Source organism: Carya illinoinensis, chromosome 9 (assembly GCF_018687715.1).
Source record: "Carya illinoinensis cultivar Pawnee chromosome 9, C.illinoinensisPawnee_v1, whole genome shotgun sequence".
Taxonomy (NCBI): domain Eukaryota; kingdom Viridiplantae; phylum Streptophyta; class Magnoliopsida; order Fagales; family Juglandaceae; genus Carya; species Carya illinoinensis.
This window is the reverse complement of record NC_056760.1, coordinates 11,639,698-11,667,478: the sequence shown is the minus strand read 5'-3', so window position 1 is coordinate 11,667,478 and position 27,781 is coordinate 11,639,698. Positions and strand designations below refer to the sequence as shown.

At 35.5% G+C, this 27,781-nt stretch overlaps 3 protein-coding genes and 1 pseudogene across 3 annotated transcripts; 1 reads left to right on the top strand and 3 right to left on the bottom strand.

The window, feature by feature from the left end:
* Positions 1-522: 522 nt before the first annotated feature.
* Positions 523-3,203, bottom strand: LOC122276610 (U-box domain-containing protein 4). The gene is made up of 2 exons (XM_043086464.1): positions 1,717-3,203; positions 523-943 (listed from the first exon to the last, which is right to left on the bottom strand). Exons 1-2 carry the CDS (start codon positions 3,037-3,039, stop codon positions 881-883), a joined length of 1,386 nt encoding a protein of 461 aa, XP_042942398.1. The 5' UTR covers positions 3,040-3,203; the 3' UTR covers positions 523-880.
* An 8,644-nt stretch (positions 3,204-11,847) lies between these two features.
* On the top strand, positions 11,848-14,224 carry LOC122275991 (annotated as a pseudogene).
* Positions 14,225-14,879: 655 nt separating this feature from the next.
* Positions 14,880-19,303, bottom strand: LOC122275989 (inositol-phosphate phosphatase). The gene is made up of 12 exons (XM_043085390.1): positions 18,949-19,303; positions 18,748-18,803; positions 18,597-18,647; positions 17,953-18,033; positions 17,735-17,838; positions 17,556-17,640; positions 16,928-16,982; positions 16,787-16,830; positions 15,851-15,919; positions 15,664-15,764; positions 15,448-15,504; positions 14,880-15,199 (listed from the first exon to the last, which is right to left on the bottom strand). Exons 1-12 carry the CDS (start codon positions 18,959-18,961, stop codon positions 15,103-15,105), a joined length of 813 nt encoding a protein of 270 aa, XP_042941324.1. The 5' UTR covers positions 18,962-19,303; the 3' UTR covers positions 14,880-15,102.
* A 773-nt stretch (positions 19,304-20,076) lies between these two features.
* On the bottom strand, positions 20,077-25,680 carry LOC122275988 (putative MO25-like protein At5g47540). The gene is made up of 11 exons (XM_043085389.1): positions 25,328-25,680; positions 24,546-24,707; positions 23,454-23,572; positions 23,301-23,375; positions 22,850-22,943; positions 22,265-22,324; positions 21,675-21,743; positions 21,288-21,386; positions 20,660-20,704; positions 20,469-20,571; positions 20,077-20,383 (listed from the first exon to the last, which is right to left on the bottom strand). The coding sequence occupies exons 1-11, from the start codon at positions 25,451-25,453 to the stop codon at positions 20,298-20,300; spliced, it is 1,038 nt and encodes a 345-aa protein (XP_042941323.1). The 5' UTR covers positions 25,454-25,680; the 3' UTR covers positions 20,077-20,297.
* Between the last annotated feature and the right edge of the window lie 2,101 nt (positions 25,681-27,781).

The window sequence follows — 27,781 nt, the reverse complement described above, 5'->3', positions numbered from 1 at the left end:
TACCAGAATTGCAAGTTTGACGAACGCCAGGACAAAACTTGATGTCCTTTGCCAGCTAAGGCTTTGATTAATAGGGGGACGATGTTAAAAGAAAGAACTTTGAGTACAGACCAGAAATTTGAATCTTAATTATGTGGCCGGGGTTGGACTTTTGTTTGTGGGATTCGGTAGATTTTGTGCAAGGACAAGGCGGAAATAGTACCACACATACATCAGATGGACCACCTTACAACAGAGCAGAGCGGACCTACCAAATTGCACTCTGCCCCCACCTTAATTAAAATTTCTTGACAGTTTCCCATTGAAACTTCCAATTGAATGCTGAAAGAATAGAAGGTTATTTTGAATGCATATATAGTGGTAGATGACATTGTTGAATCAAAGGAAGATATTCAAGCAAATCGAAAATAATTTGAGTGTTTACAGACATTGCCATTATTTAGTGCATCCACCAACATATTTCACCATGGAGAAGTTGTAGGCTGCAAGATATGCCACATAGTATGGAAAATAATAATAACATGATCCAAGCAAGTACATAGTCTATTTATTTCAGCTACGCGAAACAAGACAACTAGTATACCTTTTCACAAAAATTGGGGTCACCCAAACAAAACATAAGGAGAATACCCAAAACCCAGAAAAATAAAATATGTATATTCCACTTCTAGAAAACATAGAATGAGAAGGAATAAAGAAAATCCAAAAACCTAAAACTAAAGGTCAGTCTCTTGCTAGCTTCCCTAATTTTCTTCTACAAATATTCTCCTAAAAATTTATCAACCCCTACTGTACAAACCATCAAGAAAGCATTCCATATATACACAACCAAACCCCCCACAGTAATTACCTCTGCTAAATAGTACATAATACCTCCTGTCTAAGGACTTGAAGAGGTTCCCTCTTGTCTTGGTTCTCTCAGATACCCGAGAAGTGTTTCAGCCTGCAAAGGCAATAAGAACCATTTTTCATATTAAAGCCAATCATATAACCCCAAAAATTAAAATGAAGGGGTTGTATCAGATGCAGTATCCAAACAGCCTTCAACAAGATCATAATCGCAGAAGACACACTGCTAACAATGATTATATCAATCTGCACCTTGTATGCAGTTATATTCATGCAGACTAAAAAAAAAACAAAGCAAAATTTATGTATTGAAGATCCATCTAGAAAAATGGGCCATTCATGAGTCAATCAATTATTACTTCAAATTATCTAACTTGAACATCATCTTCACTTCCTAATAACCAAGACCTATCAAAGCTGATAGCCTCACCCTTAACTACACGACCTAATATTTCTTTTTCAAGGTCACCCGACAAATAAATTGTGAGCCAAGGCGTTGTCCAAGGCACAATCCATGTATCACTCCCCAAACTTATCAATACCGTCCATCTATATACCAAGATAATACCTTTTTCATCCCAACAAACAAACAACGCGAAGCACTTAAAGAGTAACACAGTTCTATCATAAAGCCATTGCCGCATCATGCGGCAATAGTTATGTCATAAAAGTCTAATTGCAGCAATCAGCATCATGAAACGCCAAATTGACCTGAGTTTGCAAATTTAAAGCACTTGTTTGAAAGTTGAAGAAGAGAAATCTACAACCTATAATTCAATAAAGCGTTTTGCCTGCAAAAATGGTTAAAATTTGAACAACAGTGTAGAATAACATATCCAAATCACCGCCACCAACTCAGCTACTCACCTTGTGCTTGGCCCTAACACTCCCCGTCTGAGAAAGCGCCACCAGAGGAGGAATAGCCCCCTCCCCCACCAGCAACCCTCTGTTCCTCCCGCTGTCCGCACACAGCTGCAGCAGCGTCACCACCGCGAACTCCTTCCCTTTCAACGATCCATCCTCGATCGCCTCCACCAGCACCGCAATCCCGCCCTCCTCGACTATGGCCTCCCTTCCCTCCTCGATTCCCGCCAGGCTACCCAGCACCACCATCGCCTTTTCAGCCATTCCCGTGCCCTGCTCCGCCACCAGCGCCACCAACGGCTTGACAGCCCCCGCGCTCACGGCCCTCTCCTTGTTCGGCCTAATCGAGCAGAGTTTGTATAACGTCGTTAATGCGTCCTTCTTCCCCCTACTCGACCCGTTCAGCAGCAACGAGACCAGCGGCGGAATCGCCCCGCAGGCCCCGATGGAACTCTTGTTCTCCTCCACCAAAGCCAAGCTCAGCAGGGCGCACGCCGCGTTCTGCTTCGATGTCTCGGTGCCGGTCTTGAGCACGTAGACAAGGGACTTGACCGCACCGGCTTTTGTTATCAACGCCTTGTTGCCTTCGTGAAGGGACAAGTTGAGGAGCGCCGTGACGGCGTGTTCCTGAGTCGACGGGTCGCTGCTGCACCGGAGTAGCGGAATCAGAGCAGGAACCGCACCGGACTCGCCGATTAAAGCCCGGTTATCGGCCCGGTTTTTCGCTAAAAGCCTTAACTTGGCCGCCGCAGACCGCTTAACTGCGATCGACGGAGATTTAAGCCCGTCGACGCAGATCTTCACCGTTGGTTGAAGATCCTCCGGTGAAATGCTCTCGATTATTTCTGTCGAGAAGCTCTCCCTCTGTAGAAACCCCAAACAAGGCTCGATCTCCCCCGCTTTAGCCTCACCGTTGTTGTCGTTGTCGGAGGACAACGTGGGCAACGTCGCTAGCCTCTGTAACTCTCCCGAGATATCGCTGCTGCACGCCGACAAGTCGCTGAATGCCTGAGAGAGATCCAGAAACTCCCTTATCTCCTCCTCCGAGGAAGAAGTGGACTTTGCTGACTTGCCTTTCCGCAGAGCGAGCTCGTTGAGCCTCATGTCGATGCCCGAGTCCGTTAGGTTGAGGTTCTCGGACACGCATGTGGATCTCTCAACGACAAACGAGCAACTGTCATCTTCATTTCTTTGGAACACATTGGACCGTATCGTGCGCATGGAGCGGCCGGTGTATCGGTGAGTTTTGAGTGAATCAGAAGTGTAAATGTTTCGGGGGAGAGGGAGACCGTTGGAACTGGAATGAGAATCTCCGACAGAAACCATTGTGGTCGGAGACAAAAGCACAGAAGAACTTACGAATTTATAAATGAATGAACTATATTGTCTGAGTCCGTTCGAAGAATTTGAGAAATCTTTTCAAGAAATTTTCATGGCGAGAGAGAGGTTGGGAAAGAAGGTCAGGGTATAGGCTTTAAAGGCTGGTTTTGGTAGTGGCTTTCGTATCTGGTCCTAGCTAAACTAACAGCAGGGGACGTAGTAATTGTCACAGCCCATATAGATGACACATGTCGGCATCAGGTCTTATCTGCGGGGAGGAGGACTGATGTGATAGTGATCACTGTAGCGTGTGGTGTCTTTTTACACGTGGGACCCCTCCGCCAGGCGTCGGCGAATAAATGAACCGACGTCGTTTCGTGACTTTAAATTTGTGAAACCTTTTTTTTGTTTCAATTTTCATGTTATACTTATATTATATAAATTGGAATTAATAAAATATCATTAGTAAATAGGTGGAGTTTTAGGTTGGATTTGGCTCTTCAAAATTTTTATTTTAAATTTAAATTTTTCATCTCTTCAATCCAATTTTTTCAAAATTATATATAAAATATAATAAATAATTTAATTTTTTCTTAATTTTTTTAAAATTTAAAATAATAACAATATTTAATATTTTATTTTAAAATTTAAAATTCACATCCTTATTACCAAACCGAAGCTAAGCAACTAAGATTTTATTTAATCATTGAGATTTTTCATATGATAATTTTAAATTTTAAAATTAAATATTAAAATATTTTATTTTAATATTATTATTATTTTATGATTTGAAAAAGTAAGAAAAAAGTTAAATTATTTATTATATTTTGTATAAAGATTTAAAAAAATTATAATAATGAGATAAAAATTTTATATTTAAAATAAAATATTTTTATGACCAAACAGTACCTAACCTTTTCGAGATTGTGTTGACAGAGTACAATAAAATTTAAGAGAAAATTTGAATGACAGTCTCACTATTTCTCACCTTAACTGCTGGCCAGGATAGCGACACTTGTTGCCAATTCATAACTTTCCCTATTATTTTTGGTAGATTTTATTCTTGTGATCCGTTGCTTTATTTTTTTAATATAAAATAATTATTTTAATTAACTACATTAATAAAATATATAAAAATAAATATATAGAATAGAACTGATAAAATATATATACAAGAAATTTATAATGTCTTATTGTAGATTATCTTAGGGTACTTAAATTCATGTAATGCTAGAATTCCTCCATATACATCATTGCATGGCTCGAATTCTAGGATTACGTAAATTTGAAGAACCATCGAACCAAACCAACAAAAAAAAAAAAAAACCACCTAAATTGCAACTCTCGTGGTCGTTGTTGAACATTGACTCAATTCTCAATCCTAATCTTTCACCTTCTTAGCTAGAGTTAGGTAACCGCTCTCATTTTTTAACACTTAATATATTTTCAGCAATAATTTATGATTTTATTATAGATACAACCAATGTTAATATTTTAATTAGCTTAACACGATCCTTTTTAATTTTATGTTCTTCCATGACGCAACATGCTGAGCTGTTTACCACCCTACCCACATTCTCATATGTATAGAAAAGGATCGTGTTTGTCCCCATTAAGCACGAGTTCGAGAGCAGCATGTACAATTTTACGTGTTTACATGCTATACGTAGTTTCTTAATTATAATTAATATTTTAAATTTTTATAATTTTATGGATTTGGATTTTGGAGCACTCGTGCATGAATTAGATTTAGATCCATATATGTAATTTGGCATGTTAGTGGGCTAATTAATACATTATTAGAAACGTAATTAGAGATGTGTGCTTCATCATGATTACGCGTATTTGACTTTGAGATTAATATTTTTTAAAAAGGTATATCTATTTGCCACCTGGTGCTAAGATTGGGATGATGGAATATTGCCACGTGAACTTTTTAATTAAAGTCCCCGAAAGTGGGATTTTAAGGGTAGGATTAATGCGAGCCTGATCACTAATTAATTAAGAACAGTAGGATTAGCCGTTGGTGTATTCCGAGTCCCGACCATTAATCCTAGGATTATTATTTTGACTTGGTTTTTTCATGAGCCTCATGATGGCTGCGCGGACGGACTACTTCCTTTTAACTTGTGGATGAATCATGAATTTAAGGCTTTTATGGCCTAAAAGAATGGGTCGGTACTATGACATTGATTGATGTACCAGTGGTGACCAGGCAAGTTCCCTTTCCTCATTTGTTATTTATTTATTTTTAATTAGCAGATAATTACAAAATTTTCAAATTAATAAATAAATATGTTAATTAGTCGATATGGTTTTAGATTTGCATTTTTTAAAAATATTTAAAAAAACATTATCAGTAGTGAAATTATGTTTTTTCAAATATTTAAAAAATATTTTTTTAAAAAAAATTATTGGTTAGCCTAGCAGGAAGAAAGAACTGAGCAGTTGTGTAGCATTTTCCAACTAAAAACTATGTTTCTTTAACGTAGTTCGGGTGGATTTGGGTGTTGAGGAAAGTTGAGGAAAGTTGTGAATAGTAATAAAAAGTAAGTAAAAAGTAATGAATAGTAAAAAAAGTAGGTGAAAAGTAATAATAAAGTAATGAATAATAGTGAGAAATGTTGAGAAGTGTTGAAGATACTTCAACACCCAAACACAGCCTAATCATTTCCTCATGTTCAAACAACATTTGTTTTTTGTTTTTTTAATCCATATGAGATTTAGATAATAAATTGAGATGAAATGAGTTAAGATGAACTTTAAATAAGATATTATTTTTTAATATTACTATAATTTTATGATTTAAAAAAATTGAATTGTTAGAATATTATGAAAACTATAACGATGAGATGAGATAAAATAAAACGAATTGAGATTAACCATGTTTGGATATAATAAGTGTATCATCTCTTGTTATCCCATTATTATAATTTTATCAAATTTTTACATAAAATATAATAAATAATTTAATTTTTTTAAAATTAAAAATAATATTAATATTAAAAAGTAATATTTTGATAATATTTATTTAATTTTTAACTTTCATCTTAACTCATCTCACGTAACCTCAATCCAAATTGGGCAATTTTCACACCTAGAAAACATACTCTTTATAAATACCAATTATACCACGGGTGTGTTCTAAATAAGATATATATATATATATATTCTTAATATATCATCCTAAAATTATAAGTGTTTAAAAAATGATTGAACAAAACAATTATTTAACCATCTTTTAAACATTATGATTAGAATAATTATATTATAATATCTCAATTTAAAAAATAGAGTATAAAATATATATATATATTTTCTACAAACTTATGAACAGGAATGTTATGAATTGAAGTTCTCTGCAGTATTAATTGCATTCTACTTTGTATAGCTGTAAACAGGTATATATAGTAAAATACCTTGTTATGGTAGTTGGATGTATATTGACTGAAACTGACCTCAACAAATAAATTAAAATTAAAAAAAAAAAAATTATTCTTATGATAATACTTTTGCCGGAAGCTCATGCCATGTCACCATAATATGTTAATTAAAACTAGTCTTAGCCTGGCTTGGAAACTTTTGGCCTTTTCAACAAGGCTTAAAGCACGACCACGACTCTCCTGCACTTTTCAATGGACAAGTGTGAATTTTCTTTAATTTTATATTATATTTAAATATATCTTCTAAATGCTGGCTCTGAAAACTGGTAAAAAAAATGTCAAAATCAAGCATAAAGTTTTGAAGATCAGGGGGTAAGAAAAAGAAAAAGAAAAAGTAAAATAAGAAGTGACTGTCAGTGTGTTCATTTGTCAAACCATTGAAATGGACTTCTGGGCTTCATTCTAGTGGAGTTTCCTCACATCAAATTTCAACAGATATGGAATCATATTGTTGACCACATTCCTCACCTCTACTTACAAATGGGTTTGTGCATGTTTGAAATTGTTGTGAAAAATATAATTTATAATTTTAAAATATATAGTTTATAATTTAAATAATAAATTTTATTATTAAAAATTTATTTATTATTTGATAATTATATGTTTAAAGCACTTCTAAATACATTACGTTTGTTTAAAAATAAATTAAAAAAAGTAATTTTTGAGGTAGAAATACTGATTATTTGAATTTTTAAAAATTATAAGCATATCTTTGAAAGTTGTAATTATATAATAGTTATATGAGTATTTCCATCCATTAACAGTCTTTTCAAAATTCGAATTACATTTCACGTTATCTTAAAAAAACATGTTTGAAGAAAATTATTAAAATGATTTTTTTTTCAAACATACTTTTTACCTTATTTAAAATTAAAATTGATTTAATGTCTAATACCCAAATAACCTACTTTTTATATTAACGGGCTTTTAAAACTATTTAAATATTTTTTAAGACTCATACCACAACTCTAAACAGATCCTTAGTTTGGATACATAAACGATTTCATCTCATCTTATTATTATAATTTTTTTAAATTTTCACACCGAATATAATAAAAAATTCAAATTTTTTAAATTTTAAAAAAATAATATTCTAACAATATTTTATTCAATTTTTAATTTTTATTTAAAACTATTTCATTTCATCTCATTATCCAAACTACACCTTAATCTCTTTTTTATGTATTATTGTTGAATTCCATGCGCTTAATTTATGAGTATTTTTTTTTATCTTTTTTATTTTTCCAAAAAAAAAAAAACTGAAATTACATTTAATTTCTATTTTCAAAAACTTTATTGGGGGAAGGGGAGGACCACAAAACGAAAATAATGGGCATGAGGATGGCTTGGACAACACGACCTTCCCTGAATCTGCCACCAACTTGTCTTTTTTTTTTTCTTTTTTTTTTCTTGTTTTGGATTAGCATGCGCCAAAGAATGATAGAACATACAAGGAAAGCATATCCTTCTCAGATTTTTCTTCGACATTGTATTTGATTTCTATGAACTTTTATCAGAAGCCATAATTGTTATCACTGCTGTCATGGGTCCACTCTATAGGCCTACCTTGTCCACCATTTCAGGCACTTTCCTGGGTTCATTATAGGAAATAATTGGGTATCTAGGCCCATTACTTCGCAAGGTGTGAATGGGTATCAGTCTTATGGGCCTTTTTTTTATTTGATCACTCTGATGGGATTTTATTTTCTATTATTCTTAGTTTGCTATGGCTATTGTATAATCTTGTTTAGAATGTAATTAAATGTTTTAACTTTTAAGTTAGGTCTTCATATGACATGTTAGGGATACCCTTAGTCCAAACACTTTAATTCTATATTTATGCTCAACAATTATATACAAACTATTGATTATCGTTACTGATATATGTGTAGAACGTGATTACTCATATTCACATTCACACGTGTATATTTTAATATTATAAGTAAATAAGTTTAAATTTTTCCATCACCAACCACCTTAGTGATGAGAATTGTTGGCTTCGAAGACCCGAGGCGTAAATCTCAGAATAATTGAGTCACAAAAAGGAACCCTTTCCATATTATCAAGGGAGTTTTGGATTAATACACATGTCGGGTTTAATAACAATTGTTGAAGAAGAAAATAACTAGCTGAAGATGATTACTTCAAGAGTTCAAATTCAAAGTAAAAATAAGAGTATGATCTTCAAACCCAATCAAATTGAGTTGTCGTTTTGTGTGGATTATAGATTGTATTAAACTATTTTTATTCCATTTACATCATGAGTATTTAAATGCGTACGGAGTTTCCGTTGTTGGAACAGTCGAAGTGGAAGTTGTGCCTCAGAGAAGACTCGAGAAAAACGACAAGCTATTGTTGCCGCACACGACGATAGGCAGATGGTGCAACCGTCGATTGGATCTCAATACTTGATTCGATCGGTTTGACCTCAAAAACATATATATTTCTTTCCTCTTATATATGTAATACTAGCCATGAATTCGTTCCAATTGGCACTCAACCTCACGAAATAAGTGCAAAGAATCAAACCAAATAGATTAATAACTCAAGGACATAAGTCTAATGTCAACAAGATAAAGTCATGAGAGCCTATCGACTATATATATACACACACATACATATATGCATTCCAAGTGGAATCATGCAAATAATAACATAATGGACTGTTCATCCAAGTCGAATTTTTTTCAGCCTGGTCTGGAATCTGAAAAATCAGATAACATTTAAGCTATATTTGGTTGTTAAAATGATATCAAAGTAATCATTAATAAGGGCTACTGCTTTTTCAGTTTTTCATAAAAGAGTTAAACTCATCTTATCCTATTTCATAGATTCAAACACATATTTCAATCTATTTATATTCAAATACATCTCAATAAAACCTATAAAATATTATTATTCACAGATTAACTCAGATTATGGAACATCACACTAGCATTCAAACGGTTTTAAGTTTAATTTATCTAATTATAAGAAATAAACTATCTAAATCCCTTAACTGAAAATATTAATTTGGAAATTGTAGTAGAGAATTTTAAGATAAAAATTTTGAGTTTTAAGAATAAATATTAAAATATTATTATTATTTTAAAATTTAAAAAAGTTAAAAAAAATTAAATTATTTATTATATTTTATATAGAGATTTGAAAAAATTATAATGATGAAATAAAAATTTTAAAATTGAAATAAAAATTCTCGTGTACAAAATCGAACCGAACCTTAGAAAATATCCAAAGGGTAGTCTAGTTTTGATCTTTGACAGGGTATGATTCTGGTTTCCAAATCCCTTGGCGGAGTTTTCATTACCACCCACAAGCCGGTTAAAGTTAATAGAGCCGGTTTGACTGCTGAGTTATTTGGTTTTGCTTGGCCCATCCGGAAACTTTTGGGACTCTTTGGGTGGTTTTTAGTAAGATGGTTATGAATTTTAGAGCAATTCCAATGATTTATTTAAATTTAACTTTAAATTTTATTAATCCAATCACTTTTCAAATAGAATGTACTTTATTTTATCCTCTCTTTTTATATATAATTTAAATATCTCTTTAAAATCAAAATAAAGATAGATAGGCAGATTAGTTCAACTTTGTAGGTACAGGCAAAACAAGCTCCCTTCTCTCTAGAAAACAAGATCGGAGCAACCGTCAGACGGAGACTCCTACCTCCTCCCTCTCTCTTTTTCCAATTTAGCAGAGGGTGTCCTTTCTGGTGTTGCTGTTCGTTTTATAGCTTGTAAATAAAAGTTGTTGGTCGAGATTACGGGGAGATGAATGGCCACCACCAGGCTTGGTTCCCGAGTCCTCAACCTTTTTTAATCACACAGCTAGGCAAAGAGTTTTTACACGATGAAGGTGGAGGATCTCGACTTCGCATGATCGTGGTTTGAGTGGCTGAAAACCCATGACCCAGTCCTGCGTTCCTGTCCCTTTTTTGGGGTGTGAGGCGTTAGCTCAGATGGCTTGGGGTTGTTTGCTTGTAAGATCGGTTTGCTGAGGGGATGTGTTGGAGGGTTACGACGGGAGCGAGGTAAGGGCTTTTAGCTCTCGAAGGTGAAGTTTTGCATGCTGGTTTGGGGTGCACTTTCGCTGGGTTAAGGTACTCTGTTTTAACCATGGAAAACATAGGAGTTTTTGGGATGCATGCCAACGTGCATGGGGGATAAGGTGCCTTTTTTGGGACGGAACCCGGCCATAGCTCCTGGCGGTTTTCTTCATGGATGGTGGTCGGAGAAGGAGATTGGCGACAATGGTTCCAGCTTTGTTTTGGTTTCTGTTTTTCCTGTCTTGTTCGGTTTATATTTTTTCCTTTGGTTTTCTGTAGGGTTTGTTTAGCCTCTGTTTTTCTGTTTTCTTGGTGCTCATTTTGGCCTATTTAGTTTTTTTTTTTGGGTTCTCTGCTTAGTATGTAATAAGGGATTACAATGAAGGTATCAATTGCTTGCTTGCTTGTCCGTTTTCACTTTGAGGATGGCTCGTCTGAAGCACCCTGGAGTTGTCCGTTGCTTGCTTGCTTGCTGGTTGCAAGACGTGGCAGGATGTAGGGTGGGTTGGGGTAGTTACGGGTAGCAAGGATAGTGGGAGACAAAGTGGTGTAGACAGTGGATGGGCATACGGCGTGGGTATTTGGTGAAATGGGCATACGGCGTGAACAAAGTGGAGAGCACAGTTTTATTTCTGTTAGGGTGTTAGGTTGTTTTACTTCTTATTTTGTCTGTTAGGTTTAAAAGAGAATAAATTGAAATAAGCAATTCCCTTTCCTCTTTTGGAGGAGAAAGGTAGTTTAGTCTCTATCCTTCTTTGGAGGATGAGCGTGGAAAATTTCCCTCCTCTTTTGGAGGGTGGGGGTGAAATGAGTTGTTTTTCTCGTAGACAAGTCGAGATGAACACTTATGTTTTTACAGAGTCTCGCATATTAGAAGGGTTATGTCATTAGAGAGTTTTTTGAAGTTTTTATACAATATCCGGTACAATGAAAGTTGTATACAGGGGAACGTATAACCGATGAGTAGTTAGCTTGTAATCAGGATTTGTATCTGGAAATTATTGGTCATAGCTGTAACTTCCTTCATTCATGAATTGAATTGAAGTTTATTTCAAAAGAAAAAAAAAAAAAAAAAAGAAGATAGATAGGCAGAGACTCATCTACCATATACAGTCATTTTTATACACTTTTTATGCATTTTATCGATGTAGTTGCTCCATCACTTTTTTTAATATAACATAATTGATTTGACCAATCATATCAATGGAATATATACAAAATACGTAAAAATGACTACATATAAAATTTTTAGAAAAAGATATAGGCCAGATATGAATTCATAAATTAAATTATGTATTGATAAACAGCATCAATCTGAATGTTCATGATCACTTGGGAATCTCCATGTTTTTGTACTACGTGTAGATCCAGTTCGGCGGAGGCAGGCAGCCGGGTGAAAACGATGGTTGTTGCAAACAAAGTTTCGAGAACTTAAATAAGGGAAAAAGTATACAGGATGCATTAGTTTTGAAGAAAATATAGTGTAATGTTGCGCTTGGAACCTTCCTCAAATTAATAACTGAAAGGCCAACCTCCTGAACCCACAAAACTCTTTATAAACTACCTCCAGTTTCCATGTCATAACTCATCCTCCTTGCAATTCCATGTCAATTGTCTCTTCACGGCCACCTTGTCTGCTGGCTAACATGTTCAAAACTGTGCTAGTTTTCTCTGTTCTTTTGTCTCTCTGTCTTTCATCCTTGGCTCAAACATGTAGCAAATACAACTTCCCTAGCAACCAGGTGTTTAGCTTCTGCAATGACCTCTCTTATCTGAACTCCTTCCTACATTGGAACTACAACCAATCTTCTGGGAGCCTCCAAATCGCATTCAGGAAAACCGGGGTCACCCCCTCTTCATGGACTGCGTGGGTAATCAACCCCACCGGTTCGGGCATGCAGGGAGCACAAGCACTTGTTGCTTACCAGTTTTCCAATGGAAGCATGAGATTCTACCAGTCCCAGATCACTAGTTATGCTAAAACCATGGCGGAGAGCAATCTGACTTACGCTCATGTCTCGGAGTTGACAGCAACGTATTCGTATAGCGAGATTGTAATCTATGCTGCCTTGGCACTTCCCAACGGTCTCACCACCATCAACCATGTATGACAAGTGGGTCCAGTTAAAGATGACAAACCAGGAGCGCATTCGCTGGATGACGCTAACACCAATTCCAAGGGAGTTCTGAATCTCCTGTCGGGGGAGGCTGGAACGAGCCGGGGGGCGGGTAGGCTCAAGATCCAGAGATAAAAATGCACGTGAACAGAAACTTGCTCCTTTTTGGTTTTCTTGTTCTTTTTACCTAGTTTTGTTTTTATGTTTCATAAATTGTTGTTTTAGTTCCACGGTGATTTTTTCTTTTAGTTCTTTTAATCTTCCTGCATCTCATTTGGGTTTGGTTTTCTGGGTCTATTCGCTTTGTCTGTCTCTTCTTATTCAGTTTGTGGGATCCGTTATTCTATTTTCTTGTTTTCCCCCTTCAAGTACAAGTTATGTTAAGTTGACAAAAGTATTCTCGAGTACCATCTCTACCCAAAAACAAGGTTAAATTATCAAGTAGTAATAAATCTGTGCTACAAGCAGCAATTTTGGTATTGTAAAGATGGCTTTGTTTACGTTCCAGTCCATCAGCGGTAGCGTAATGAATGGTACAATTTTTGCTATTTTCACATCAGGAAATGTCTGTTTTTGGATTTCTTGTATTGAAATGTTCTTCAACGCTTTGAATACTTTCGTCAGAATTACTTAATCGGCCCAAGTTCTAAAAGTTATTGGAACGAAATTCCAGGTCCATGGAGTGCTAAATGTCAGCCGGGGTATCTTGATGCCTATTGGAGTTATGATAGCAAGGTACTTGAAGGTATTCGAATCCGCAGACCCTGCATGGTTTTATCTTCATGCCAGTTGCCAAACCACAGCTTATGTTAATGGAGTTGCTGGAGTGGCAACTGGTATTAAGCTCGGAAACGACTCTGCTGGTGTCGAACAAACCAAGCACAGAATAATTGGCGTTCTCCTTCTCATCCTCGCAACGCTTCAGGTACCCGAGAATCTTCCAATACAATCAATCAATCTTATTTTATGTATTATTTCCTAAACAAAATGTGACTATTTCATTATCTTGCTCTCTAAGAGAGAGATTTGTGTTGTGTGTAGGTGTTCGCTCTGCTTCTGAGGCCAAAGAAGGATCACAAGTACAGACTTTACTGGAATATTTATCACCATTCAGTTGGGTATCTAGTAATCCTTCTCAGCATCATTAACATATTCAAAGGATTTGATATTTTGAAGCTGGAGAAGAAGTGGAAGAGTGGTTACATTGCCATCGTTGTGATTTTCATAATCAATATTGTGTGGGTGGAAGCGTATACATGGTATCTTGTTTGGAAGAAGAGGTCGGAGAGCGCAGAAAGGACGCATCAGGGCGTGAATGGAGCAAATGGGTATGGTGAGAGGCCTGCACAGTTGCTTAGAATATTGCAGTTTTCCAGATAGAGGATGTGATTTCTTTGTGTTTCAAACGCATTCACTTTATATATTTTATTGTGTGTGTTAATGCACCCTTTTGTATATTTATGGATGCGAGTATTGAGGATACTTATGTACTGAGTGAATTGGGTACCAATGCTGATTCATTCATAGATACTGTCAGGAGCCTGGACGTTTTACGTTCTACAGACATGTAGGTTACTTCATATTAAACTTATCACTACATCCATGTTTTCTCCTGATTTACTGAAAATTCCCATCTTATTTCGTTGTTTTATGTCACATAACTAGGCCTTATTGCAGTATTTGGTGCTCAGTGAGCATAATCTTTTTGGTCAATACTGTTTAGGCCAGATGGTTCCAGTTTGGCATTCCGGCTTGATAAAATACTTTAAAGGCCAGCAGACAGCAGTTCACATAATGAGCCTGTTCCTGCGCAATGAATTGATTAATCTATAGATACAAACTCAATATAGATTTTAAATATGCTGGATTGTTTTGGGGGGAATCATTCAAGCCACCACTTGTCAATAATTTAAGACAATTTGTATCTATAAAGAATTATGCTACATGTCATCTTCAATCTTGTAATCCCTATTCACACCTACTGTTGTACATCTTACATTTAACATGTGTTCCATCAACAGATATGATCTAAGACAATTTATGATCAAAAATAGCATTTATCACCTAGAAATACTTCGTCATATTTCTTCAAATATCTTTGGTCAATTTCTGCCCCTTTCTTAAGAAGTACAGCCTAAAGTGCAGAATCATTCGAGCATATTTCAGTTTAAAGCGTATTCTTAAGAACTCAAAAGCTGTGGATGTAACTAAATATCAATACTAATCTCTATAAAGGTTTGGGAATAATTTAAAGGGAATATATATTCAATATTGCGAGTTGTCATCTCAACAAAGGCCCCTGAGAATTTTGAGGAATCATTGTATTTATTAAACATCACTCAGCCAATGGAACATGATGGAATCATAAAAGACATGCTGCAAATACTTTTTAGAGCATAGGAATCAAACTAAGCTAATACCAAATACTTTTTGTATCCCAGGTTTCAACAATCAGTTTTGTGTTCTCTCATTCTGATTGTCGTAAAACCTCAACAAATGCATCCTTGACGAAAGGGTTCGAAGCTGCTACTCGCTGGGCTGTGATGTCAAAATCTTTACCAGATCTGAAGAACCATCAAATGTTAAGATTGGTAAAATATTTGAAAATATCTGTGAATGTGAAAAACCACCCTATTGCATGCCCAACTCACGAATTGCTTTGTGAAGGCCCAGAGGATAAATATCAATGGGTGTTGACTATTTAACTACATTGTTAAAAGGTTGCTATGGAAAAATGCTAATCCTCTCTAGAACTTCCTGTTTTCCCTCTGTCAAGAAACATGAAGAAAGCATATTTAAGTATGTTACTTACGGGTCATATACAACTCCTCCAGCTTCCTGTACGATCACAACACCGCCTGCAACATCCCTGAGTACAAAAGCAGACATGTCAATCACATGTCATATCAGAACTCATTTGAGAAGAACAAAGTCAAAAGAAGAACCATCAAACAAAAAATATCACCAAAGGAATCAGGCCATTCCAATCAAACCAATAACCTCACTGAAAAGTAAAAAGGTATCATACCAAGGACCCCCAAAGCCGATTTCAAAAAATAGGTCAAGCCTTCCACATGCAATCCCACAGAGATTTAATGCACAAGAGCCACACATCCGAATGGATCTCACCTGATCAGAAGAGAAACTAGTATTCATAAACAGACACCAATGCATGTTATAAATCCCAACAGCAATGGTGACATGATTATCGTTACCTTGGAAAGTAGGCTATTGATCCTGTTTGTAGAAGCATCCAATGTCAGCTTATCACGTTTAGTACCAGCCTGCTCTTTCAGGACAAAGCTTTAGTTTTGAAAATGTTTTCTTGATGGTCAAAACTAATGTATTTATGAATTTATTGCACCACAGTGAATCTGAAATACATTCTGGAATTTTTAAAGCATGTATCTGTCTACGATATGCATGAAGCCAAATTTCAGCTTTTTCATAATCTAATACAAGTGAGAAACTACAAAGCAGGTTTGTATATTCACGTGCCATGAAGCAGGGGCACATCATATATATGCCCACTGGGATTTTTCAAACATAACTGGATAAATAATGTCATAAATCAAGTTCTACCAAAGAAGTTATATGCCAACTGAGAGAACCATCTACACTTGTTTTTCAAGTTGTCTTTTTTATTCTTCTCTCCACCTTTTCTTGTTTATGCAAGGAAGGGGGTGTACAATGGATGAAAATAGTTCCAAGATTTGGAGCCAATTACAGAAGTTTCTTTTTTATGTCTTTGACCACAGGCTCAAAACCCCCCTTCCACACACCCCCACCCCCCCCCCCCCCCCCCCCCCCCCCCCCCCCCCCCCCCCCAAAAAAAAAAAAAAAGAACCCTGTTCTAAGACTAGCATCTAAACATCAGTTGGTACACATTCATGTGACTTGGATGGATATTGAAAAAAAAAAGGCAAAAATCCCAGACTCCTGAATTTAGAGCATGTTGCTTGTGAAGGAGAGCAGAGTTTCATCCACTTGGTTTGGGCTCATGACTTTGTTACTAAAGCTCTATAGAGCTCATGTTTTCCTAATGTGCTTTCCCGGTTGATAGAATACCTAAGAGACTACAAGAAGGCGACAAAAGCATAATACTTACAGTGTTTTGTATCAAGAATCGATTCAATTGTATACTAACGTACCTCAGTTGCAAGGAGAGACTTCACAAGTTCAGTTTGAGATGATGCTGCAACATTGCATAACAAAAGCATGTTGCTGTTAGAGGTTCCTAGGATTAGTAAAGGAGAAGCCAAAAACTGAGAGTTTAGGAAAATCAATCTCACCTTTTATAGGGTTTCCATTGAGAAAAGCACCTTTTCCACGTATGCCAGTGAAAAGCTACATATCAATGACCCAAATTTATACGTCTCAGCCAGCAGTACTTATTGAAACATGTTTCGACTGTCAAATTTATGTGTTTGGCAGAACTATACAGAGAAGCTAGGGAACCTCAACAACCAAAAAGAAAATTGAAAAAATGTTGATCATATATAATCTGTTACTTCAACAGGTTAATTGGATCATAGAAGACTATAAGAGTCATGGGCAACAAGTATGACGGAGGGAGAAAAAAAAGTATGACTGAGGGAGAAAACAACTTATTGCTCACTGACAATTGTGTTAAATGACAATCCAAACATGAAGCTGACAAAAAAATCAGTGAATATTGTACACGAGGTTGAGTGAGGGTAACAGTCCATGTGTGACAAATATACCTTGGGAACTACAGAGTCCATCAGTAAAATAATTGGATGATTCTGCATGTCTCTTTATATATTTTGAGCCATGAGGGATTAGATTCTTGTAAATTATCCTTATATTTGGGTTCTGCACATTAAATCTATGACTCATTGACTGGTCCTTATGGTTTATCATTTATGTCAAACATACATGAAACATTAGAAGTCTCACCTCATCCATTATTGGATTGTAAACAACACCAACAGTAGGAACCTTTCCAATTGTAAGACCGATGGAAACACACACAAAGGGAAACCTACAAAAATTGAGTCATGACAAATCCAACAGTGAAAATGATTGAATACATCGAGTAGAAAGGATCACCTTTAATAAAAGAAACTTATATTTACCCATGGACAAAGTTAGTGGTTCCATCCAGCGGATCAACTATCCATGTCGGTTCATCAGTTAGATCCACAGTACCAAATGCAGCACTAGTTTCTTCACCAATGAACTAAGAAAGAGTTGGAACCAGTTCAGAAATTATGAGGAGATAAAAACAACACATTTTGAGCACTAAATTTAACTTTTCCTGATGCATGAAATGAGTAATGGGATAAGTGTTAACCTTATGTGTGGGGTAAAGCTGCTTGAGATGACTGAAGATAAGATCTTCGCATGCCTTATCAGTTTCGGTAACCAAATCTACCTGCATTCCACAATAAACTCGTAATTTGTAAGTTTATTGCTTCTCCACCGAATTACAGTTAACATCCTCAGTCACAGAATGAACCATTGAGTTGCCATAGAAAATAGAAGGATAACAAAATAAAGAATATGGGTTTCTCACACATCACATGTTTGACTGTGGTCAAAATTAAAAATAAAATAACACCAAAAAAAAATAACACCTCAACTATAACTCTATTTTCCGTTTGTAATTATTAATAAATAAATAAAAACCTAGCTCTAAACGTATTAATTTTGTGAACATGGTGACAGAAATTTCCATAATAAATTTTTATCCATTAAATTTTTAGCTCCCAAATCAAAGAGAAGCACGGGCAACAGATATACAATAATAGCATGGGGTACATAAAAACCTCAAAAATCATGGCAATGCAAAAACGTTTATTGGCATGCTGAATGAGTCGAACAACATGTATACTAAATTCGACAACTTGTATTTTCCAGACAAAGAAAACATATAAAGGGGAGAAAAAGTATGAGATACGGCGCACCAATTATTGAAGAAAGAAGAAAATGACATACCAGGCCTTTATGCTCCACATGTTTAGTTTGATAGAACCCCTTACGTATTACCTGAGAAATTAAATATTTTTGTAACACAATAGAACAAAAGACGAGGAAAATGAAAATCAGAATAACAACTAAAAAAAAAAAGGACTTCGGATTGTCAAACCTCGCCAGCTTTCTTCGAAGCATCAATAGCAGATGCAAGGAAGTCTGAGAGCAAATCTGCAAGCCAAAGAAGTTGGAAGAAAGAATACAAGAAAGTAAGGAACAAAAATTTTAATGATCAACGAGAAAATGCATAAAGAATTTGGACCAAAATAAATAAATAACAAGTGCGTAAGAGACGATGATGCTGATGGGGTCCTACCATTTTCGGCCATTTTTGAAGTTTTTGAAGGAGAAGAAGAGAAAGAACTGAGGTAAAATCCGACGATGCTACGAAAGGCGCTGGCTTTGTCTTCGACCTTTCACTTTGCACGCTCTGCTGCAACAAAAACAACCATATATCCCATGTGTTTATATAGCAAATGACTTCGGAATTTTTTATGTATAGCACGCCCCAATAGTTACTGGGGTACACCGTAACGCCTGGATCCAGAAATTCATGATTTTTATAAAGTACTTTCAATAATTTAGACATAATTAGCAGATTCTGTTGTATTTAAAGTTATAATTCATATTGTCCAATTGTTTAAAACGAAAAAAATGAAGAGAAGATATTTGGAAAACATCCTCATCCGGGAGACCTCGCACTCTCCCACCCAAGCAAAGGTCGAACAATTCGTGGGTTTGCCCAAAAAGAAATATGAATATGCTCGTATGCTTGTTGGATATGCTTATCGTCAATTAATGCACATGTTGGGGATAATCTGATAATCTTCCTTTTTCTAGCTTTGGCATTTGCTTTGCCCAAATCCAATGGCAGACAGTGAGTTTGGAGTTATGCAGGAAATTTCGAATCTAGTCAGTTGAGTAATCGAATAGGAAACTTCGCAGCAAGTGACCTTTAGATCGTAGATCTCTGAAGTACAAGAGGTAGACGATTCCCTGGAATAATTGAGACAGAGAGGCATCTATAATATAGCAACACCAACCATACCAAATAGGAGAGAGAGAGAGAGAGAGAGAGAGGCTACTATCGTCATTGCAAAATAAAGAGAATCCAGGCTTGGAATATGCTACTGAGATGCTGGTTCGTTGTTCTGATTCTATTCACTCGTGATTCACGCCGACGCCTAGTCCCATTAACATGCCATCTGAACACTAGAACTGGAACATTCTCAATGAATGCCTCCTCCTCCTCCAAACCTGAATCCAACATAACTTTTGACACTATTATTAGGGTTCGGAAATTCACCATGGCACACTCGAACTAGTGCAGAGCTTCGAATGGAACCTTCGAGGCCACCGTAAACAGCTGATGTTTGTCAGACAATTTTCAAGCTGATGGATCCTTGAAGGACCTCCTATTATTCAAATATCCAAACAGGCAGAATACAGCATTAAACTAATTTCTTCAGTTTATTTATCTACCTTTTTACAGAAATATATTTAGATTACAGAACAGGACCATTAGGAACTGATGGATGGGAAATATAAATAGAAAATATGGCCCCCGTCAGATTTTGATAGCAGCTGGGGGCTATAACACTATAAAATTCACAATTGCGTAGAGGAAGAGAAGCTCTGGGGACTTTGAAACACAACAAAGCTCCCTCATGGGCTGTCTCTAGATTCCACAGGTTCCAAAGAAGCAATTTCTTTCACAACTTGAGCTTTGTCAGCCTCAAACTCTGCATTCTCTGCAACAAAGCACGCTAAATTGTAAACACTGGTGCCAACTGCCAAGCCGACTGTTACGATAGTTAATGATGATCCATATCTTACCTTTATCGGTTTTGAAGTCAGCAAACAGCCTTATAAGCTTGCTTTTGTTTGCAACGAGTATGCTGATGATGTCGGGAGGTTTGTTTTGATTAGCAGCAAATAGCTGTAAAAATGTAAACATCTAAAAATAAATAACTGTAGCACTTGAAAGTCCATTAGTTAAAAATGCAGCCTAACACAAAATATAGTACCTTGAACACATGAAACGCTTCTATCTGGATGCTCTTGCTGGACTCCTGCAATCGAGGAAACCCAATCTTTATCACACAAATTTCAGTTGAACTAAATATTCTAAATTTTGGTTACTTCAAATGAGATAAATGTTTTTCCACTTTTTTCAGGTCATCAATCAAGAAAAGATGAATGTTCTTATTTTAATAAATAAAATATGATAAATAATTTAGCTTCCCTTCGGGTCATCATCATTAATTTATCTCATAATCCAAAAGGGACATCCTTTTTTTATAAATTAGGGATATCTTGGTGGTTCAAAATCTGACAGTCATGCCATAGGTGAGTCCTAATGGCTCTGCCATGGTGTGGTTCCACGGTCATTAAATATATATATATATATATCCTGATGGTCATGTTACCTAGAAGTGGTACATGAAAATGTTGCCATCTAGGCAAGAGGACCCATAGAAAATCAAAACGATGCCCTCTCAAAAAGAGGCCAAGAGTATAGCAATTTACAGCCATTAGTAGCATAAAAATGGAAAGAATACCAAGTGCATCATAGACTGACATAAAATTATAGTGAAGGTCTGTAGCAATTTAAAGAAAAGAAGGAAATATTAAGGAATCTGAACAGTATCGTACTCTGAGAAGATTCATAAGAATCCTCAAGTTGTCTCTTGAGCTCACATATCGAGTCATAGTGGCTGAATTTGAGCGATCCAGTAGTATATCTCCCAACAGCTGTTAAAAAAAGAAAAAAAAATTAAAAATTAAATAAAAAAGAAAGAAAAAAAAAATCCCTTTTCAGCAAATAGCATAAAGTCATGAGTTCCCAACAGCAATTTCCCAAAGACCAACTCGCAAAACAAACCTTTGCATCAAATGACAAACGAAAGCAACCAGTGAACAGGATAGCCATAATGGTAGATATACGTCCAAGGCCCTGACTTTACATCTTTCTTAGTTTAATTTATTTTTTCCTTTCTTTGCATTTAAATATTTGGGCCAAAGGTCAACTACTGGTCATACCTTGATCGCTTGTCGTCTGGTGATGTAATTAGCAGATTCCAGTAGCTTTGAGTTATACTCTGCAAAGAACTGGAAACAGAAAATTCAATCAGAACCTTGGGGCAAGCTTTGCTCCCATAAACACATTTGAATGGGTGATTCACTTCATCCTTTCTCATTAGCTTAAGCTTTCACGAGACAAGCAGTTGTTATCATGGTAACAAATGATCCTACTATCAAACTCAGCCTCCATATAATGTTTCCCATTAACTTAGCCTTTGGGGTCTAGGTCCACACATCAGAGAGGTATCAGAATATTTGATCGAACTGTTAAATTCACCCATTCTAAACAAGTGGTAATTTTATGAGCACCACATTTATAGGAGTTTCCAACTTTTTGGCACTAATGAAAAGAATAGGAAGAAAATTTTTTTAAGTAAAAAAAAAATAACAGGATGTTTGGAAACAAAAATATGCTATGCAGAAATTCAAGTACCATGACAGCCATACTCAAATGTAAAGCAAACATCAATCGAAGACTTCATCAAGCATGAGATCTTCAAAGACAAATTAGGGTGTGTAACAACATAATCAAAGTGAAAGAAAATTACCCAGCCATAATTCTTTGAAAGAAACTCAGCAACAGTCGATTTATGCCTCGTCAGGAGTTCCTGCAATAAAAAAATGTACAATCACATCAGAATGACCCTAGTGCAATTGGGCCATTTTAAGTGTGTGAACTAAACAAAATTACAGAGAAAAGGGCCCCAAATACTGCCAAGAGAAACTTCAAATAAAATACTAAAATAAACTATTTATATATAACAACAAGCAAAACAATTCTATGCAGAATTATGCAATAATAGAGCTTCTCTCAAATATGATATTAGATAATTATGGGCTAGGAGACGCCCTATTATTTTGATAAGTAGGATATGCACTTACAAGAAAGAACAATGATATCTAATTGGAAAAAAGCTCAAGCATTCAATATGAATGCTTTGGCAGAATGGGAAGCACGATTGAGAGCCCAACTTAACAAAGGGCTGCAAAATCTTGCAGTCCTAACTTCTCATATGGTAAGCTTGCCAGAGTACTAGTAGAAAGGTCGTTTTCTTAATAAGAAAAACTTAAATTTGAATCAACAGAGGAGCAAAGATTATGATTCATGGGTAGAACTGTCAGGTAGACTCAACCTTAAATGTTGCAGCAGCATCTGCAGCAATGTCAAAATTTGGAAGTTGAATATAATCAAAAAACTTCTTCATGTGCTTAGATTCCAAAACATATCTGCAATTAAACCAGAAACGCTTTTTAATTCATAAAGCCTACACCAAGCAAACATCATCAAGAACCAACTCGAAATGATCTGAAATAAAGAATAGATAGTTCTAACTGGGAAGATAACATATTAATTATTTAGTGGGAAGATAACATATTAATTATTTAGTAACACAGCAGCATGGTAGAAATGCTGAAGAACTTGGTCCAATAACGATATCTACTGGCAGAACTACAAACACCACAGTTCAATCATATCAATAAGATTTTCTTTTACCTATTAAAAAAAAATTACTAACACCACAATTGCTCGAGAATTTATAGATACAGTAGATCAGAAAGGCAAAATCCATGCTATTTGCTCACCTTGCAACAATCTGGTGACGAATGCACTCCCTTAGCATTGCACCATAGTGCAATGCCATGTCCGTGTCTTCATAACTAAAAGGGATAACATTCTACCATAAGGACGAGGATTAACATCAGCAAATTGGATAGCTTATACTGATAATTGCTTACCCTTCTGCCAAAATATCCATTAGATCTATGTTTGCTTCCAAGTAATCAGATGCAATTAGTCTTGAATGAACTTGTTGCCTTTGCAAATTTGCAACAACTTGAGTGGCATCTTTTCGAGCCTGCAAACGATGATCCATGTCAAAATTATTTTTTTTATTGGTAAAAATTTTTATTGATCAAAAGTGTAGGCAAGAGCCCGTGTATACAGGACATATACAAGAGCAACACCGAAGTGTGCTAGTTTAGTGATAGATCCATGTCAAATTTTTTATTTTTTACTCTTTTTTTATGAATAAAAATTTTATTGAGACAAGTAACAAGGCACAGCAAGTACATGGGAAGTATACAAAAACTGAACCTATTAATGTCGGACTAGAAAAAGAAACAAGAAAATCATGGACACTAGTTCCATTAAATACAATAGTCGAAGCCCACTGGAATACAAAATTAAAGAAAAAACACTAAGTTCATCCACCGAGCATTCCTTATCTTCAAAGCATCGACCACTCCTCACAACCCAAATACACAACACAAGGCATAAATGGATCATATTCCAAACAGAGGCTATTTGCACATTACCCCTTAAACCACTCCAGCAAGCAAAAAGGTCCACCACCCTCCATGTCAAAATTAATACCAAGCTACAATTAGTAGACACAAGCACAAGCTGTCAAATAGTAGGTGTTGGTCAATAAAAATATATTGTTGGGTGTTCCACTAACTTTCCTGCTAATGCCATTAAAAGGCTTTCTTAGTAGTATGAGGGAACCTCTCAATAGTTTAATTAACCAACTTCCAGAAATCTAGACATCAGGAAGCCAACAGAAGCTAAACTCATCAATTACGTAAATTATAACTATACTGTAAATAATAGGTTACAAGGGAACTAGCATAATAGTAAGTCTTCACTCATTACATTGGAAAGTTCATGCAGTTCTTCAGAAATTCAAGAAAAGCTTACAAATGGTTGAACTAACAGCAACTCGTCTAATAGGAGCACATGAAACTGCAGTATAACTCACAAACTAAACGTGCCAACCGTAGTTGATTTTCTAAATACAGCTGTCACTCGAAGAACTAATTCATGCTTACCTCCAAGTTCAACTTCGGAAGACACAAAATCAGAAGCCGTAGTGTGTTCTCTTTGAAAAACTCCTGGGTCAATTGTGCACAAGCTTCTGCAACTGGCTCGGATTCACTATTTCCATAAAGAATTGACTTCAGCTCCCTGATATTTTTACATAACTCCAACACCTGCCGGGAATTTCAAAGTTAAGAAGAAAGGTAAATAGCATATTGGAGTGCATTAAATAAGGGCAGGTTTGGCAAGTAGGATGAAATACAAAATTCTCATCTCCTCGTTATAACTTTTTCAAATTGCCACACAAAATATAATAAACAATTCAACTTTTTCAAATCCCAAAACAATAATAATATTAAATAAATATCATAGACGAGTAGTTTTATGGGCAATAATATCATAAATGAATTTATCAGATGAAAATAAATAACATAGAATTGGAAGTCTTAAATTGAATTTTACTGATAAAGTGTGCAAGAATTGAACGAAATTCAGTGATTGAATTTTATATACTCCATCAAGAACCAAAAATCAAGGGACACCACAACAGCCGAACCAGATAGCACTATTACCTTGATTGAAGAAAAAAAATTTTGTTCCTATGAGAAAAACAAATCCCAGTCTTTTGTTTTTACTAAAAAAATCTTTAACCAGAAAAAAATAAGAATAAAAGATCCTCAAAATGCAGCATTATCCGGATCCAAAAATCCGAGCCGGATCCATTCGGACTCATTCTGCAGCCAAAGATACGAACGGAGAGGAAGAGAAAAAGAGAGTGAATCGGCAAACAAACCTTCTCCTCGCGCTTACTCTCACGGGAATCAGAGGTGCTGCCGCGTTGGGCGTAGAGAAGCAGATCTCGGGTCTGGCGGACAACGTCCGCAGGGGTACGAGGCTTAGACTTGAAGAGGCCCTTCATCTTCGTCTTCTCTAAAGGAAGCAGGTGCTTCCGCTTCCGCTTCCGCTGCTAAACTATCCTCTTTCAAGCAGCCAATGATGAACTCTGCACAAAATTTCCCTTTCTGTGTATCTCTCTCTATCTCCGTCTCTCTCCTAGGGTTTCTGATCTCTCGCTGGTGCCCTACTTTGGCTTCCCAGACATAGACGGCGATGACAGAGATATAAGGGATTTTTACTTCTTCTTTTTTTTTTTAATTATTATTATTATTAATTGTGAACTTAGTCGGTTTCTATGCCAAAACGATTTTCTGTTGCTTTTAACTAAATACTGGGATTATTATTATAAAGTTGATTATTTATATAAAATAGTTAATATCTTAAAAAAAACCTGTGAGGTGGAAAGCAAGTACAGATTGATAGAGGAGGTGGCCACAAATGACAAAGCAGTGGCCAATATAAGAGCATAAGTTGATGAGAAGCACACATTTTTCACCATAGACATGATCATGATCAAGAATATATATGTAAATATGTTTGTATAAAAAAAATTTAGTCATCATTCCAATTCTCTTCCTCCTCTAATTATCTTATTATGTGATATGAGATGATAAGTTTAAAAATAAAATATAATAACTAGTCTCCTATTATCTATCTATTGTCGTATTATATAATAAAAAAATATGAAAATTGTGATGATGAGTATTATTATTCATTTATATATAATATTAATTTTGCATATCTCGGGATCAATTAATCTAAGACCAGATGATTTTATTTATTTATTTATTTTAAAGATTTAGAACATGTTGGAGTAATTAAAAACTTGAGATCTATATATTTTCCTGTTATTTTAATGCTTGATTTATCATTTTCAGTTTCACCAAACACTCTAATCAATTATCTGTCCTATCTTCTGAAAAGATAATGAATTTACGTATATATTTTAATGCATATTGTGTGCGTTATTTACTTTTTTTTTTAAATAAAAATAAAAATCACTCCTTAACCCAAAAAAAAGAGAAGATATATATATATATATATGTATATTTTCCAAAGTGTCTTTACTTATTTTCTGGATAATACAAGAGGATAAAAAAAGGTGTTTGCAACTGCAACCCAGCTTGTCCAAGATCCAACCAAGACGGATGCCTTTCCACCTTCACATTCACATGCCCCTCATCAATCATTTAATGCTTTACCCTCATACCCACAACTTTGCATCCATCTTTTCTTTATGCCATCACTCTTCATCTTCAAAATGTGCATTTCAACTACAAAGCTACTTTTTGGTGAGGCTGAGATCGTAATACCACTGCTGCAACAAGTTTTTTTGTGGACAAGATCGATAGCCTTTTCTGTAGACCACATGCATCATTTGTTCATTACCAATTTTTTTCGTTATTTTCTCTTGCTCCCAATACAGAAATGAGTTACATTTGTCTTAATATTTTATTATTGATTTTTCCCTTCTGATCTTCCGTGTATGCTCTAACTCTCTTTCTATTTCTCTCTCTTTTTTCAAGTGCAAAGTCATTACAAATGATCTTGCAGAGAATGCACACGGTATCTTGCATGTCTAAGAGTAGCTTTATCAATTTGCATTTCTTTTGCCACAATATTTACAGATACTCTTGCACAGAGTTCACATGAAAATATCCCCTTTTCAGTTCATAATTTAGTATGCATGAAATTATGAGGTTTTCAAACGTTTGTGTACCTTTATTCTTTTGCAGGGGCCTCCACATATGATATATTGTCGCTAGATCCAACTGGTTTATAGTTACATTGGAGTTTTGAATAAACTCGAGATCACTAAGATCTTTTGTCAAATTTGTGAAAAAAATTAACAAGAAAACATACATCCAATCATTTGTGATGTATTTTTCATAGAGCTTTAAAGTTCCTGTTGAAGAGAAGAGAAAGTTTGTTTTATATGGAGCAGGCTACTCTCTACCCCTTTATCTGTATGTCAATCAATACGTGTCTAAACTCCTTATTTTCAAAAAGATGAGAAAAGGGCCAGCTGAACACAAATAGAACTCAATGGGCTAGTTCTATTTAATTGGAGTGAGAGTAGGGGCCTCCAAGTATATATAAAAAGGCTCATCCCATTATGGGTTCAATGATTAAACTATAATGATAGTCCATTATAAATAAATACAACAATCTCTCACTTGAATAGCATTATAATTAATCACAATATAAACACAAACAAGCATCTTAAAACCGAAAAACCTTGTTCAAAATGTGCCTTCAAGTACAAGCTAGTTAATGATACACCAACAGGGTATAAGACACATGACAAATAATTGCAATCACGTAACTCAGGCCAATGAGATGCAAGTGT